This window comes from Penicillium chrysogenum (assembly GCF_028827035.1).
Source record: "Penicillium chrysogenum strain IBT 35668 chromosome Unknown utg000004l_segment0_segment0, whole genome shotgun sequence".
Taxonomy (NCBI): Eukaryota; Fungi; Ascomycota; class Eurotiomycetes; order Eurotiales; family Aspergillaceae; genus Penicillium; species Penicillium chrysogenum.
Window position 1 is genome coordinate 226,619 of NW_026622752.1, and position 15,868 is coordinate 242,486.

At 49.7% G+C, this 15,868-nt stretch overlaps 7 protein-coding genes across 7 annotated transcripts; 4 read left to right on the forward strand and 3 right to left on the reverse strand.

Moving 5' to 3' along the window:
- Positions 1-29: 29 nt before the first annotated feature.
- Positions 30-1,794, reverse strand: N7489_005987 (aldehyde dehydrogenase family protein; the record flags this gene model as incomplete). Its single annotated transcript, XM_056711737.1, has 4 exons — positions 30-181; positions 241-1,266; positions 1,341-1,537; positions 1,589-1,794. Coding segments are annotated over 4 exons (1,581 nt in total), but the record flags the coding sequence as incomplete, so codon positions are not given.
- A 441-nt stretch (positions 1,795-2,235) lies between these two features.
- Positions 2,236-3,793, forward strand: N7489_005988 (NAD(P)/FAD-dependent oxidoreductase; the record flags this gene model as incomplete). Its single annotated transcript, XM_056711738.1, has 4 exons — positions 2,236-2,470; positions 2,532-2,821; positions 2,896-3,469; positions 3,528-3,793. 4 exons carry the CDS (start codon positions 2,236-2,238, stop codon positions 3,791-3,793), a joined length of 1,365 nt encoding a protein of 454 aa, XP_056565453.1.
- Positions 3,794-4,685: 892 nt separating this feature from the next.
- On the forward strand, positions 4,686-6,295 carry N7489_005989 (NAD-dependent succinate-semialdehyde dehydrogenase; the record flags this gene model as incomplete). Its single annotated transcript, XM_056711739.1, has 3 exons — positions 4,686-4,980; positions 5,047-5,648; positions 5,708-6,295. The coding sequence occupies 3 exons, from the start codon at positions 4,686-4,688 to the stop codon at positions 6,293-6,295; spliced, it is 1,485 nt and encodes a 494-aa protein (XP_056565454.1).
- Positions 6,296-7,051: 756 nt separating this feature from the next.
- N7489_005990 (uncharacterized protein) lies at positions 7,052-8,074 on the forward strand (the record flags this gene model as incomplete). Its single annotated transcript, XM_056711740.1, has 1 exon — positions 7,052-8,074. The coding sequence occupies one exon, from the start codon at positions 7,052-7,054 to the stop codon at positions 8,072-8,074; it is 1,023 nt and encodes a 340-aa protein (XP_056565455.1).
- Positions 8,075-8,737: 663 nt separating this feature from the next.
- Positions 8,738-10,425, forward strand: N7489_005991 (uncharacterized protein; the record flags this gene model as incomplete). The annotated part of the gene is made up of 3 exons (XM_056711741.1): positions 8,738-8,874; positions 8,934-9,299; positions 9,408-10,425. The coding sequence occupies 3 exons, from the start codon at positions 8,738-8,740 to the stop codon at positions 10,423-10,425; spliced, it is 1,521 nt and encodes a 506-aa protein (XP_056565456.1).
- A 319-nt stretch (positions 10,426-10,744) lies between these two features.
- N7489_005992 (NADH:flavin oxidoreductase/NADH oxidase family protein) lies at positions 10,745-12,121 on the reverse strand (the record flags this gene model as incomplete). Its single annotated transcript, XM_056711742.1, has 1 exon — positions 10,745-12,121. The coding sequence occupies one exon, from the start codon at positions 12,119-12,121 to the stop codon at positions 10,745-10,747; it is 1,377 nt and encodes a 458-aa protein (XP_056565457.1).
- Positions 12,122-13,121: 1,000 nt separating this feature from the next.
- Positions 13,122-15,477, reverse strand: N7489_005993 (uncharacterized protein; the record flags this gene model as incomplete). Its single annotated transcript, XM_056711743.1, has 3 exons — positions 13,122-13,911; positions 13,979-14,997; positions 15,067-15,477. The coding sequence occupies 3 exons, from the start codon at positions 15,475-15,477 to the stop codon at positions 13,122-13,124; spliced, it is 2,220 nt and encodes a 739-aa protein (XP_056565458.1).
- Between the last annotated feature and the right edge of the window lie 391 nt (positions 15,478-15,868).

Sequence of the window (15,868 nt, forward strand, 5' to 3'; positions counted from 1 at the left end):
GCAATCGGGTAGTACAACGCATCAACGTTTTATAACCTCGCGTTCAGATTGATGTGAACAGACTTCGTAATAGTGAACGCCTCGATACCTTCCTCGCCCATCTCCCACCCAAACCCTGATTGTTTGTATCCACCAAATGGCACGCGCACATCGTCATCATTGCTACTGTTGATCCATATCGCTAGGAAAAAAAAAACACGTTAACACTGCTAGAGAACCAAAAAATAACGGAAGACTCACTGCCAGACTGGATTCTCTTCGATACCCTCAAAGCACGCGAGATGTCCTTTGTGAAGACGGATGCACCTAACCCAAAGACCGTGCTGTTCGCGCGTTCGACCGCCTCTGACTCTTCATGAAAAGGTGCAATAACCACGAATGGACCAAAAACCTCATCCTGAACAATGGCCATACTGTCTGTTACGTCCGCAAATACGGTTGGGGCGACGTAAAATCCCTTGCCTCTGACATCCTTGAATGCCTTTCCACCACACACTAACCGTGCTCCTTCCCGTTTTCCAGTCTCCATATAAGAGAGAACTCGGTCAAACTGGTCCCTGGTGACCTGTGGGCCTTGGAAGGTGTCTGAATGGAAAGGGTCGCCAACCTTGGAGATTCTTTCCACTTCTGCTTTGAACTGATTGACAAAGACTTCGTAGATGTCAGCATGTACAAAGATGCGACTTGTTGCTGAGCAAACTTGTCCCTGGTTGGACATAATGCCTCGGTGACCCCAGCGCACAGCTTGTTCTAGATCTGCATCTGGGAAGACCAGCATTGGCGATTTCCCACCTGTCTCCAAGGTGACTCTCTTGAGCGTACTGGCAGCGCTCTTCATAATTTGTTTGCCAGTCGGAGTAGACCCAGTGAATGTAATCATATCAATGTCGGCATGAGCTGCTATAGCGGAGCCAACCTCCCTACCGGTACCATTGAGCACATTCACCACTCCAGCCGGGATCCCAGCTTCCTTGACAAGATTTGCGAAGTAGAGAGCTGAAAGCGGGGTTTGTTCGGCCACTTTGACGATGAGTGTGTTGCCCGCCGCTAGGGCCGGAGCCACCTTGGTCACCATATTCACGAGAGGGAAGTTCCAAGGGATAATGGCGCCACAAACTCCAATGGGCTCACGCATCACATATGCTAATTTATCTGCATTCGGGTCGATAACCTTTCCATGGATTTTATCAGACCAGCCAGCGTAATACCGCAGTAGACTGATAGCCCCCACAACATCTTCGTTCCGCGCAGCATGGTAGGTCTTGCCTGTGATAAAAAAAGATCATCAGTATGCAGGTTAGATGAGGAGAGAGAACGCGCAGAATACAAAACTCTCGTACCATTATCCCAGGCATCAATGGTGGCCAGTACATCTGCATGTTGCTCGATCAACCCAGCGAGCTTGTATAACAGCTCGCCACGCACAGATGTGTCCAGCGTCCGCCACTCCCCATTGAATGCCCGACGGGCAGCCTCAACGGCCATGTCGACATCCTTCGTGTCTGCTGCATGCACCGTACAGATTTCTTCTTCATTTCTATTGTATAGCGAGTTAGTAATTTATCAGCAAATAGAAATCTAGACTCACGCAGGGTTTATAGTTGGAATCCCCGTCCCCCTTGAAGATGATCTCCATTCATTGTCAATGAATAGGCCCAAAGGTTGCTTGAACTTTAAGCCGTTGGGCGCGATAAGGTAAACGTGCAAGTCAGACATAGCTAGATTTAGTAACAACAGCAATGCAGGCAGGTAATTGAAAGGGATCAGGAAGCAGAATGGGGAATCAAGACCCTGCTGTAATAGAGGTCTCAGTTAGACCCTGGGAATGTCCTTCTCACGTCTGTGTATAATAAAACAAAATAAAATGGTGATTCGGCAAGGCTGAATTAAATGTAACATAACATAATTTTATATTAAAAGGATTATGAAAATGAAGCAAGAACTCAAAATATTTACATCTCGATGTGCCTCTTCTTCTATCTCGCTTCCTGTCTCGATTAGGAAACTAGAATGTGATCCCCACATGAACCGAGTACCTACGCGTTAAAGAAGAATTTAACCCAACTCCACTCCCCGGCTGCCTGATAGAGAAGATAGGCGATCAGCAATAAGGCATGTATACACGAGGAAGCCAGGTAACGGAAGTTTTTCCGTAGATACTTCTTTCTCATCATTCACCGCATACCGCAGTCGATTGTACTTCACGGCTTTCTGATACTTTGTGGCAGTTGCATCATGACATCCTTCCCACATCCCAATGGTACGGTGCCTTTTTGGCGCCTTGAGCCTCAGGAGCTTGACAACTTCCGGTCCACGCCAGACCTTCCAGACGAAAGCGGCATAGTTATCATAGGCGGAGGGTATAGTGCAGCAGCACTAGTCACACATATTCAGAAACAATATCCCAATCACCCGTCGATTTTGGTTCTTGAAGCTCGTCAGCTATGCTCTGGGGCATCGGGGCGAAACGGTAATGGTCCTTCTATTCACTTCCATAGACGAATCACTGACAGACTACTTGATACATCTAGGTGGCCACATCAAACCCGATCCATACCTTCATGCCTCTGGGATTGCTGCTCAGTACGGACTCGCTGCAGGCGCGGAAGTCGCGGATTTCGAAGTCGCAAACTTGAATGCCGCTAAAGAGTACATTGAACGTGAAGGCCTCGACTGCGATTTCGTGGCCACCAGAGCATGCGATGTACACTTCACCAGCAGTCAGGATACGAGGATAAAAAAGCGCTTGCGTGATCTCAAAGCCGCGGGAGTTGCCGCGGTCCAAACGGTGTCTGAAGTGGGAGAGGACGATGCCGAAATTGTGTGTTAATCTCTCATCCCACCGCAGTCTCAGGATCAATGACCTGCAGGTTTCTGACTTGGGTTCAATACTAGGTATCAGGTGTAAAGGGGGCCAAGGGATGCGTCAGCTACAACGCTGCACATCTATGGCCGTACAAATTGATCCACCACATGTTCACCATGGCTCTGAAACATGGAGGCCTCAATCTCCAGACAAATACTTGTGCGACTTCTGTCTTCCCCGCTACCAACTCGCAAAGTAGCTGGGTGATCCAAACCAACCGGGGCCCTGTTAAAGCCAGCAAGGTTATAATCGCCTCAAATGCTTACACCCCGGCTTTATTACCTGAGTATCGGGAGCAAATCATCCCTTACCGGGCTGTGAGCTGTCGTATCACAACACCTAGCCCAGCACCACCTATTGTCAACACCTACGCCCTTCGATTCAAGGATTGGGAGTTTGACTATCTCATTCCCCGATCTGACGGCAGCATTGTTGTGGGCGGGGCTCGCTCCGCCTACTTTCGCAAGAAGGACCTGTGGTACAATAACACGGACGATTCTGAGGTTATCGAAGAGACACGAAAGTACTTTGACGGATACATGCAACGACACTTCCGTGGGTGGGAAAACAGTGGCGCAAAGGTCTCGGAAATATGGACTGGCAGTAAGTATCATCGACTATTCAGCTTCAAGTCTATCTGACTGACGCATCACGCTTTTAGTCATGGGGTATTCCCGTGACAAGCTCCCAAGGCTGGGGCCCGTACCAGGTAAGCGAGGAATGTTCATTATGGCTGGGTGGACGGGCCACGGCATGCCTCAAATATTCCTGGCAGCCAAGGGGATGGCAAAAATGGTAGTGAAGGATGTACCTTACTACGAAACTGGGTTGCCCCGTGTTTTTGAAGAGACAGCGGATCGCTTACAGAACGCACCGAACAAAGTGTTGGAGTCCTGGTACCAGGCTACTCAATCCCCGCGGCTGTGATGGCGTATTGATCAACATGCATTTGGTATGAATTCGACCGAGCAGCTTGGATTATAGAATACAAACAAATGAAGTATTCTGCGTTGAAGAGCCGGAGCAATGTAAGATTAGGCCTCGAGGTAGCGGATTTGCTTTGAATGCCTTCCGCTCAACGCTCTGGTCCAATGGGGCAGAGATTTTAACGGAAACGAGTATCATAGTTGCTTTGCCGTGGTTAGAGGTCCAACTTCAGTCGCGTCCCGTAACCAAGTGTGGCTCTGCGCAAAAGTGTTCTAGCAAGCCAAACCCCACGGTCTCCAAAGCTGTTTCCATGGCAGCGACTATAAGGAAGCCGGTGACGTATACTTTAGATTTCGTAAGTACAGGCACTAATGGACATTATGATATTCATGGATGTTTAGCCCAATATTTCGAATGTCCCACTGACTCCCTGGTACTCGCCAAGGAGCCAGAAGGGGAAGGTCCCCGTGGGTAGTAGAGGCACCCGCTTATAGTCAATGGATGAAATACTAACGACCAACGGAGTACCGTGAGCTTCCGAGGTTTCTCATCTTCTCTCGGAAATCGGCGCAATGAGCCAATCTAAATTGAAGTAGGGCGATTCTTTACGTTCCACATCCGAAATCGACGGACTCTGTGCATGGGCTTCTTGCTTTTTTTGGCATGTTGGCGATCTCCCCGTGTCATCGCATAACTTCCAAGGTTGACACTGCTCTGATACCCAAGTAAATGATACGCATTTGGGCAAACTCGGTTGCTAATCATCCACTTGATGGAATATGTATTCTGCCGGCTGATACAAAAACAGACATGAACTTCTCGAATCTTATGTCCAGGGCTTCATACTTCCTGTTCAACATCTGACGCAACAGACTAAGTTGCGTAATAAATTATGGCTATCACAACTGAATTCCCGATCTCTTTGCGCGATCCTACACTGTTGGATTGTCGGGGCCTGATAAACGGCGAGTGGCGTCACGCGACCAACCAGAAAACCTTTCCTGTCTATGAGCCAGCTACAGACAGTGTGCTTCACCAATGTGCCGACTTTGGACGTGAAGAGTTCCTTCAAGCAATCAATGCGGCATACATTGGATACAAGAACTTTTATAACGACACAACAGCCAAGGACCGGGCACAGCTGCTTCGGCGATGGCATGATCTTATAACTGAGAACGTGGAAGACTGTCAGTTATGAGACGATCCTCTTACCTCCAATTAGTATTGGAAAGCTGAATTTTGTCATTCAACAGTGGCGATTATTTTATCTCTAGAGAATGGGAAAACGTTGGCCGAAGCCAAAGGAGAAGTAACCTATGCGGCAACCTTCGTCGCCTGGTTTGCTGAAGAGGCAGTTCGCAACTATGGCGATGTGATTCCTTCCTCATATGCGCATTCAACCGTTCTCACATACAAAGAACCTGTTGGGGTGTGTGGAATCATCACTCCGTGGAATTTCCCTGCTGCCATGATTACCCGCAAGATCGCTCCAGCATTTGCCGCCGGCTGTTCCGTGGTGATTAAGCCTCCGAGTGAAACACCTTTCAGTGCGATTGCGCTCGCAAAGCTGGCACTCAAGGCCGGTGTTCCCTCTTCGCTCATCCACGTTATCCCCACCAAGGACCGCAAGGCTTCACTAGAGCTAGCAAGCAATCCGCTTGTGCGCAAGATCAGCTTCACCGGGTCAACAGCTGTCGGTAAGATGCTGACAAGACTAGCATCTGAAACGATGAAGAAAGTCAGTATGGAGCTTGGGGGGAACGCTCCTTTTGTAGTCTTCGAGGATGCCGACCTGAACCAGGCGGTTGATGCGGCGCTGATCTGCAAATTCCGTGCATCAGGTCAGACTTGCGTGGTAGGCATATGCGCTCATTCCCCCCAAAACGCACTGTGTTAACTCAATCATCGTCCAAGTGTGCGAATCGGCTTTATGTGCATAAACAAGTCGTTAAGGCTTTTGCCGAGAAACTTGCCGCCAAGGTGCGGACTCTCAAGCTAGGCCGTGGTATCGACGATGGAACGACTCAAGGTCCGCTGGTCAACGCTGCAGCCGTGGAAAAGGTGAAGGCCCACGTTGCGGATGCATTAGCGAAAGGTGGCCAGTTGTGGACAGGCGGACAGGCACCTAGCCATCTGTCTGGCTTTTTCTTCGAGCCAACAATCATCACTGGCGCGACGTCTGATATGACTGTCGCAACTGAGGAGACCTTTGGGCCCCTGGCGGCTATCTTTCCGTTCGAGAGCGAAGAAGATGTGATGATGCAGGCCAACGCTAGTGAATATGGGCTGGCTGGGTACTTCTTCAGTCAGGACGTCAGTCGAATTTTCCGCATAGCGCGTCAGCTGGAATGTGGCATGATCGGTGTCAATACTGGTCTGATCAGCGCAGCGGAAAGTCCTTTTGGTGGCATCAAGGAAAGCGGCGTGGGCCGAGAGGGCAGTCGTTACGGCCTCAGCGAATACCAAAACATCAAGTCGGTTACTATTGGAAATTTGGGCTGAGGTTCGCAGCTGAGGCTTCTGTGGAGGCGGCTTTACCTAGGTAGACAATTCAGAACCTATCGCAGAGCCATTTAGATGCATTTCCATTGAGTCCTAGTAATCTCCAACGCCATCTATACTCGGTGGACAATTTCATGCTGAATGGGGCATTTACAGTAATTCCATTTTGTTTCTCGGAGATGTCATCTCACCCTATCTGCCAGAACTGTAAAGTAGAAGTAGCTAGTTGCTCCTCTTCCTCTTCTTCTTTTGTTGGATGCCTGAGGCCATCGCGCATGACGGGATCATCTAGGAAGTTCTCTCCCTGCTCTCTCCCTGCTCTCTCCCCGTGAGTGCTTCCTTCGCTCGAAATGCATCGCTACCTTTCTCCATCCTTCTTGCGGGTCCTATTGCCCTCTCTCTTTCCCCAAGGACCCATTCCATTTCATTTGATTCAGAACTCAGAAAGGAATCTCCAAAACCAGCCCTGGAGGCTTTGGGGTCTACTGTTCCACTACTCCGCTACTCCACTTCTCCACTACGATACTTCCAAGGTTATCTCCAACTTGCCCAATACGGACACTAAACGAACTTCATTTCTCCTCACTTACACTTGCTTATCACTCATTTGAGCTATGTTTGGGTTAATAAATTCATTAATATGCTATAAATGATGTCTCTAGTCACTGTTTTATCTCTTCCTCAAATCCGTCTCCCTCACGGTTCTTCTTCTCTTACACAACTTTTGTTAACATATTTGACACCTGCCACCTAGCTATGACCTCACCAAAGAAGATCGTTGTGATTGGCGGTACTGGCATGTTTGGCGGCTCGGTCGCTCGTTCACTGAAAGACAATCCCGAGTTCGAAGTTGTGTTGACAACGCGCGATCCCAACTCGTCCAAAGCCGCCAAGTGCCGCGAGCAGGGATTTTTGTTGGTAAAGGCCAACTCCTGGAATGCTTCCGAGCTCGATTTGGTGTTGGCAGGCGCTTATGGTGTGTTTCTCAACACGGACTCCGACAACCTGAACTTCAAAAATGAGGTCGGCCCACCGGAATCCGCCATGGGCAAAATCGTGATCGATGCCGCCATCCGCCAAAATGTCAAATACTTTGTTTTCTCAGGGCTTCCACAGTCTAACCGCCTTACGAACGGAGAAGTGTCTATCTTGTCCTTCGACAACAAGAACGCCATTGCCAACTACGGCCGTAAGGCTGGGTTCGAGGCCTTTGTCGAGGTCAATTCTGGCTGGGCTATGGATATTTTCTTCATGGAAACCTACGCAAACGCGTTCGGTGGATTTGCGACCATTCCAGACTCAGAAGGCTTCCTCAGCTTGAGGATCTTCCCTATGAGCAATGACCCGGAGCTGATCCCATGGACCTCCGTGAGAGACGATTACGGCGATGCTGTACATGCTGTCTTCTTGGAACCACCAAAATACGCCAATCGCATTATCTGGGCCATATCCGAGGTAGCCAGCTTCCAAGACGTGGTTGATGCGTACAACCGATTGACCGGTACACAAGTGGCGAGATTTGTACCGCAAACCGAACCCCTCAAGGCTAGCACCCCCGGCAAAACCAAGGAAGTCAACGGACTGCGTAACTATTGCCACTACTTGCAGGGGAAATACTGCAACAATCAGGTTACTGATGATCGTTTGCTGGAAGAGATGAGGGCGCTCAAAGCGGTTGCAACAAAAGCGCGAGGAAGAGGACATGCGTCCACTCAGTCTATCGACGGCTTCCTACGTGACAACGCCCGCGTCAAATTGCAATCCATTTCGAAGATTTGATTGTGATAGGCCAAAGTAAAGACCGGTGAATTTTATGGAATACGATAGAGTACTTTGCAAGATTGGCAAGACGGGCCTGGTAGGGAAGTGGTTAAGATGTCTGGAGGATTAGGCCAGTAGCTTAAGATGTTTGCCCAGGTATAACTAGTTAGTTAGATCTGAAAGCTTCCAAGGTTGACGTTGACTCTTCCGATTTTCAACTTTCCCTCTCTCTGACCATCCAGTAGACTCCGCACACAGTTTTCCAAAATTTCAAAGACAACACATTTGGTGATCATGCTCAGTCAATGGGTCAATGTTATCCATGGATGGCGACACAGCATGGCTAATGACGCAGACTACTCCGCATACTCAGTACTTTATAGCGCAAAGACGGCATGTGTGAAGTTTCTTTTCATCGAATTCAATTTGCCCGGTGGAGACGCCATTCGGAGCTTCGCCTAGGACCTGAAATAGGAATCTCGGTGCACCACTAGCGGCCCTCGTGTGCTTCCCATATTAGGCAAGTAATCTACCCCTCTTGCCCAGGAACGTTATGTCCGTCGCCGAACTCACTCGACCCATATGTCTAGTCACGAAAGTGCTGGGCAGAGCCAAGGGATCCTGGTCAGACATAAAGACAGCAAACCCTGCTCTGCCATGGTCTGAAGTATCTTGCAATATATGTTCAAAATGTCCAGCTTAACCCAAACCATCACTGCCCCCAATGGAGTGAGCTACCAACAGCCAACCGGTCTCTTCATTAACAATCAATGGGTCGCTTCGTCATCTGGCCAAAAGCTCCAGTCTATTAACCCTGCGTCAGTAACTCACCCTACAACCTCAACTGATCCTCAAAATTAACGTATCATGTTCACAGAACCGAAGTGGAGATTACCTCAGTCCATGCCGCCACGGTGGAAGACGTCGACAAGGCGGTTTGTGCCGCCCGCGCTGCATTCGAGGGAGAAGAATGGCAAAATGTTGTTGGGACTGCTCGAGGTAAGCTGATGCATAAAGTGGCCGACTTGGTTGAAAGCCAGCAACATGTTCTAGCCACCATTGAGGCACTGGACAATGGCAAACCATACTCTCAGGCGCTGGGTGACATTGAGGAAGTCTTCTCGGTCTTCCGGTACTACGGAGGCTGGGCCGACAAGGCTTACGGACAAACCATCGAGACTAGTCGCTCGAAGTTTGCTTATACCGTGCGCGAACCTATTGGCGTTTGTGGTCAGATCATTCCGTAAGATCCCCTTTCAACGTGTTTTTGGCAGCTTTGTCCGATTTGTCACCTGGATACCCACTTGCTTTCATTCACCCTTCATAACCTAACGTGTTTATCCTTATCTAGATGGAACTATCCACTCGGGATGGCAGCGTGGAAGTTAGGCCCTGCGCTAGCTTGCGGTAATACAGTGGTTATCAAAGCAGCCGAGCAGACCCCTCTTTCTATTCTCTATTTTGCAAACATCCTGGTTGAAGCAGGGTTCCCACCCGGTGTGGTCAATATCATCAACGGCTATGGTCGCGAAGCTGGGTCAGCCTTGGTCCAGCATCCTGAAGTCGATAAGGTGGCCTTCACTGGCAGTACACCTACAGGTAAACAGATCATGCGGATGGCCAGCGATACGATGAAAAACATTACGCTTGAGACAGGAGGGAAGAGTGCTCTCGTCATCTTCGATGACGCTCAGATCCCCAATGCAGTCAAGTGGGCACATTACGGTGTAATGGGCAACATGGGCCAGATCTGCACGGCAACATCGAGGATCTTTGTCCACGATAAGATCTACGATAGTTTCATTCAAAGGTTCAAAGAATATGTCGCGAAGGTCCAAGTCATCGGCTGCCCATTCGAGGAAAAAACGTATCAAGGCCCGCAAGTATCCAAGGATCAATTCGAAAAAATCCTCCAATATGGCAGGATTGCCCAGGAGGAAGGCGCCACCATTGTTGCCGGCGGCAGGGCTGCCGAAGCTCGACCCAACGGTAAAGGCTACTTTGTTGAACCTACGATCGTCCGTGATGTGCAGCCGCATATGAGAATCTACAAAGAAGAGATCTTCGGACCATTTGCGGTCTTCGTCAGATTCTCAACCGAGGCGGAAGCAATCCGGTTATCGAACGTGACGGAATACGGGCTTGCCGCTGCTGTATGCACGAGTGATGTTACTCGCGCTCACCGTGTGGCTAGCAAGTTGAAAGCCGGCATGGTCTGGATTAATTCCAGCAACAATAGTGATTTCCGCGTGCCTTTTGGTGGAGTGAAACAGAGTGGTATTGGAAGGGAATTGGGCCAGGCAGGGTTGGATGCGTACTCGCAACTGAAGTCGGTTCATTTGAATCTGCAGTTGGTAGAGCAGATCTAGTGTGATGGATTGATCTAATGTGAACTTGAAGGACTGGAAGAACAGCATGCCTATAGTAGATCAAATACATTTCAACTTGACATACTTGGAATTTTTTTGGATTGGTTGAAGACAAGCAAAGGTAGCAGCCTTGGAGGCACTAATTGGCAATTGTTATAACTGTTTACGAGGCTTGGACAACAGTCCACAGGTGCTTATTTTCTCATCTAAGTTACTATAAATGATATAGGATAAATTGTTATAAAGTATTCAATAAGAAACAAAGACAGTAAACAATAATCAACCCCACGGGGTGAGGCAAGACTTGACGATTTCTACTCTATAGTTTAGAGGTGTTGTCACCGTTGCTCATCGGAGCCAACTCTACACCCTCCACATCAACATAGCCGTAGATCTCTGACTTATCCCCATCCTCTTCCAATGCCTTCTCCCACTTGCTGGTGCTCTCTAGGAAAGCCTCCACCACGTCTTCCCTGGTCAGGTCCATGGGGGCTTGGTTCCTGCCCATCTGCCGGATCTGCGTTCCCGCCACCGTCTCAGTCAGTCCATAGTCCTGTCTGTCGATCTTCTGGATAACAGCTCCCGTCTGAATTCTCCCCTCCAAGATATCTTTAGGTAGGTTGGGCTCCGCGCAGAGGGCCCGAGCCAACCCGACCCCGTCGACCACCTCCAGTGCCTTCACCATAGCGTTGACAGTCAGAAGTCCTCCTGTGACAAAGACCTTCGTCTTTTCGAGCCTCGGCACAATGGCTTCGGCAAACTCGAGGAAAAAAGCCTCGCGCTGTTTAGTCGATTCACGCTTGTGCTCGAACGCCATGTCCTCGTAGGTGCCTCCGGAGAGCTCGACAAAGTCGAACTGGCATTCCTTCTCGAGAAGCACGCACAGCTCGCCGCATTCGTCGGGGGTAAAGCCCTTCTCATCAAACTCTACCGAGTTGAGCTTGATGCCGAGAACAAAGCCACTGGAGAGGGGAATCCGTTCTCTGATTGCAGAAACGATTTCCACAATTATGCGCGCACGGTTGGCGATGGAACCGCCGTACTCGTCGACGCGTTGGTTGGTCCTGCGGGAGAGGAACTGTGACAGCAGGTAGCCGTGAGCTCCATGTAGCTGTACGCCATCGAATCCAGCGTGGTACAGATACTCAGCGGCGTGGGCAAATGACTCCACGATGTCCTTGATCTCATTGTGACTAGCCGCGTGCGGTTTGGCAAACTTCATGCCCCACACCTCTTTATCGAGATGGACAGCCGAGGCCGAGACGGGATAGGGCTGGAAGCGACTCTGAACTTGCCGGCCACCATGTGAGAGCTGGCCGAGGATCAAGCTTCCGTCGTGATTGCCGGCCCAGGCAAGACGCTTGTATGCCTCAAACCGGGGTCCTTCGAATGGGGCATCTGGCGGGATAATGAGGTTGCCGGCGCCCTCGATGTTCACGGCGTCGACTATGAGATTACCCGTCAGGATAGTTCCGATGCCGCCTTCGCCGAACCACTTGTAGGCGTTGATGATCTCCGGAGTCGGAATACCACGCTTGCTCAGATCCTTGGGGTTCCAGGAGCTGAGCCTCTCAGTCATAGCGGCCTTCAGGAATCTGTTCTTGGCCGTTCGCTTGGAGAAGGTCAGCTCGAGAGGCCGTCCCAGTACTGACGGATCCGAGACAGGTCTATCCTGCCCATATCGTTGGTCGGCCATGGTATACTTTTGGGTAGGCAGCGGTCAAGAGGAGGGTGAGAAGGATGAGGGAGAGACTGTCTGTGGATGTTGTTCTAGTGTTGTGAGGGCTCAATTGGATTTCGACAAAAAGAGTCCCGGACAGCACAAGGGCGAACACCTATGACTTTGATATCCTGTAGGAAGAATTGCGCGGAGGAGAGGCGTCCCTTGCGATCCGAAACAAAACTGACCATTCTCTTTATTGCCCTACTTTCCTGGGAAAGTTCCGAGTCGCGGACTCTATTGTCTGCAGGTGTACAGTGATTATAAATCGGGCCTTCAGCAGGCTTGCCTAAAAAGGGCTGTACGCGAGGTGGCCGAGATGTCAATCTGCTATTGGACTAATGGCCGCTCGACACTCCACCATTCAGCGGGGAGACATGGGGTAGCTTAGCTACAGGACTCAGACTTTCGTACTGTGTTCTTTTTACTAAGGCGATACTGCTAGCTGAAGACTCTTGCTTGACGATCTGCTTTAGTCCAACAGGACACGCCAGGCTGTGGATGTTCATTAATAAATCAATTTTGTTGGACGATCTAAGCTCACATTACCGTCATGCAGTATCACTGTGCACTTGGAGAATACTATGTATGTGTTGTGGTAGAGACCCCACATGTGGGTCTAGGTCCTCACCCTCTGGTAGCTAGATAGTTGTAGGGGAAGCTCGCTTCCCTCCCTTCCCAATACAACTCTCTCCTTTCTGCTTCTCTGAGCCTACAACCTGTAGTCTCACCACTATGGACCCCGATCAGGATGTTGAGTTGTATATACGTGTAAGCCCCGATGGCTGGGCTCCTGATAGTGTTCTCTGATTGTATGTTCACTTGCTATCATGAATCGAGCTCATCGGCATTTATCCAGGCACTCCGACCAGAGCAGAAACCGAGCGGTCAATACTGAGAAGTCAGAATACTCTTTCTATATAGCTTAGATTAAGCTAAATTGGACTCTCTTTATTAGCGGTATAGCGTTCGAGTGTTATTGATATTTCTGGCCCTTCTCGGGGGTATCGACGTCCCCAGAAGTAAAGCTACAGTGCCCTATAGGACCATCGATCGAAATCGACCCCCATTGAAGAGGTAATAAAGCCATATCCTCTCCCTCATCTTCGGATTCCATCTCCACAGGTTCAGGCTTATCCACATTAGGATTGAATCCCGGATGACACGCCGCAGCAATGGCCAAGCTGCAGCTCCCCGCCACGGGCATCGCCGATTCAAGCCGCCGGAGACTGAGAACGATCAAACACGTAAACATGACACCTCCTATCGAAGTCGCGATCACGATGGCCAGGGGCGAATACCCACAGGCATACACGTCCTGCAGGGGGTCCCTTTCCATATGCGTGTTGTACGCTTCAATAGCAATTACGAACAGACTCTGCGAAACAAGCCAGTGAAGGACAGCCGAGGTCGCCATGAGTGGCACTGCATAGCGGTATGGGAGGGTAAGGAAATAATTGCTTCGCTGGGATAACCTGGGGTTATGGGAGACGCGAAGGCCCTTGCGGCGGTGGCCGAAGCGGCTCCATTCGGCGGAAAGACACATCGAGGTCAAAATACTGTTGTATGCCACGTAGAGAAATGAAAAAATGAGTTGGGGCAAATTGGCCATGATCGAGTTGGCGACGAATCCTTGACTATCACCAGTGCTGGTGATAGTTTGCGAATTGATTTCTCCGGGCTTTGTCTGCCAAATGTGTATACCGATTGCGTTATTCAACCCAAACATAAGCATAACGAGTCCAGCTATGATAGATAGCATCCACCTGTGTCAAATATCAGCCTCGGCGCAAATTGGAAATAGAGACAATTGCAAACAAGGGCGGGACGCACCAAAGAATAAAGATGCCCCAACGAGTGGAGACACTAGAGCCCCATAGTCTCCGTTTACCAGTGTACACGGCAGGACGACGAAATTTTCTGTTTTTGAGTGACGGCAGTTTTGCATAAACCGGGTGTGTGTATATTGCACTGCCGTCAGAGGGCAAACACATGCCCAGCGAGTAGGGGTCACTACGGCGTAGGAAAGAGGCAATTCCATCGCCGACAGTCAAGAGAGGGGCTCGAGGCATTCCAAGCCATATGTATAACAGGATTCCTGTCTTAACAAGGTTGGCAACAACGACAGCGACCATTGATGGAGGCGAATACTGCAAGCTGCAATTCTGCGGCACTGGTTCGGCCAGACAGTGCTGAATGTTGTAACTAGCGGATGTCATATAGCCCGGCTGGACATCCACGGTCCAATTTTTGTTTTCGGCCCATTTATGGACGGCAGAAGATCCGTTCTCACTGCAGACTCGCTGTGAACCACTGTCTGAGGGACAAACCCATGGGTAGGGAAGCATAGCTTTATTGCCCGGATAATATTTGGGCTGATACACAGGGTTCGTGTAGACGAGTGTGTACGAATCATTGTCTTTGGCAGATTCCGTTGCCAAGAGAAGTTTGCCATATGATGTTTGGTAAGTCTGTGCGAAGGCAGCGACACAACTGGCCCTGTCCAAATGGTGTAATGTCCCGTTCTTTGCGGCATGGAGGAGACTTTTGAGAGATTCGGCCTGGTCCGAGGTCTTGGGTATGTTGTTCAACTGCACATCTGGCCAGTCCATCTGATGCAAGGACCCAGGACCAGCGAATACCTCGTATGCGGGGACTGCAGTTTTGTAGTAAATGGCGGAGTTGTAGAACAAATGGAAAGGAAGAGACGAGAAACATAGACATAGCCATAGAAATGAACGTTTCCGAGATATACGGAATAGATTCCGAAGACTTGGGACTCCAATATCGAGCCAGCTAGCTGCTCTGTGAGCGCGATCGACGTCCTTTCTTGTCGGAGCTACCAAGCATTGCTGCACAAATAAAACAGTTAGCTGAGTGGACTTTATTTGGGAAACAAATGAGAAGTCTAGTCTTCATACCATTCCGAAGTTACTGGCACTTAGTACACCAGTACTCAACACGTTAATTAACCAGTGCATTGCTTTGCCCAAATGGTGCACCTGGTTACAATCTCCCTTCACAAGAGTCATTCCATTTCCATTGCGAGTACCAGCCGCTGAATAAATGAGAAATCCCGTATTGAAGAGGAATACGAGCAGGCTCGACATGAAAGCCAGAAACGCCGTGAACTTCCAACCTGTGAAAAGACCCCTACTTTGGCGACCGAATGTTTGTTGTTTCGACCGGGGCTCATATTCTAGGGATGTTCTACAGGGCGCCCTCTCTGAGTCTTCCTCGGATAGGGTGTGAATTAGGCGATCGGAGCTTCGGTAGGTTCTGGGGATCGGAGTCAACTCGGTATCATGTCCGAGCAAAACATTGTCGAACATCTTGTTGAGGAAGGTTAACCGGAGAAAGCATAAAATTTGTTCCTAGTAAAGCCATGCGACTATTGTTTTAGATATAAAGGTGGTTGAGCCAAAGTAAAAGAAAAAGGGACAAGAAGAAAGAAATAGGAAGTCAAGCGAGACCAGGCTCTTAAGAATCGTGGAAGTGCTGTTCAGCAACATTGCACGATCGTCCCGTGCAAAGGGGAAACCAGAATAGATCTGCTTTGGACCCCTGTTGGCGTTTTACGCTTGCGCAGAAGGGTGGATGGCAGTCTGGGGCGAAGTCTGGGGGCGAAGAGAGAAGAGCCCAATCATATCTCCCATCAATTGCCCTGATGCCTGGCCCCTCAACTTCACCCACACCAAATCGGGTTGGGTAATACCTTCCTTG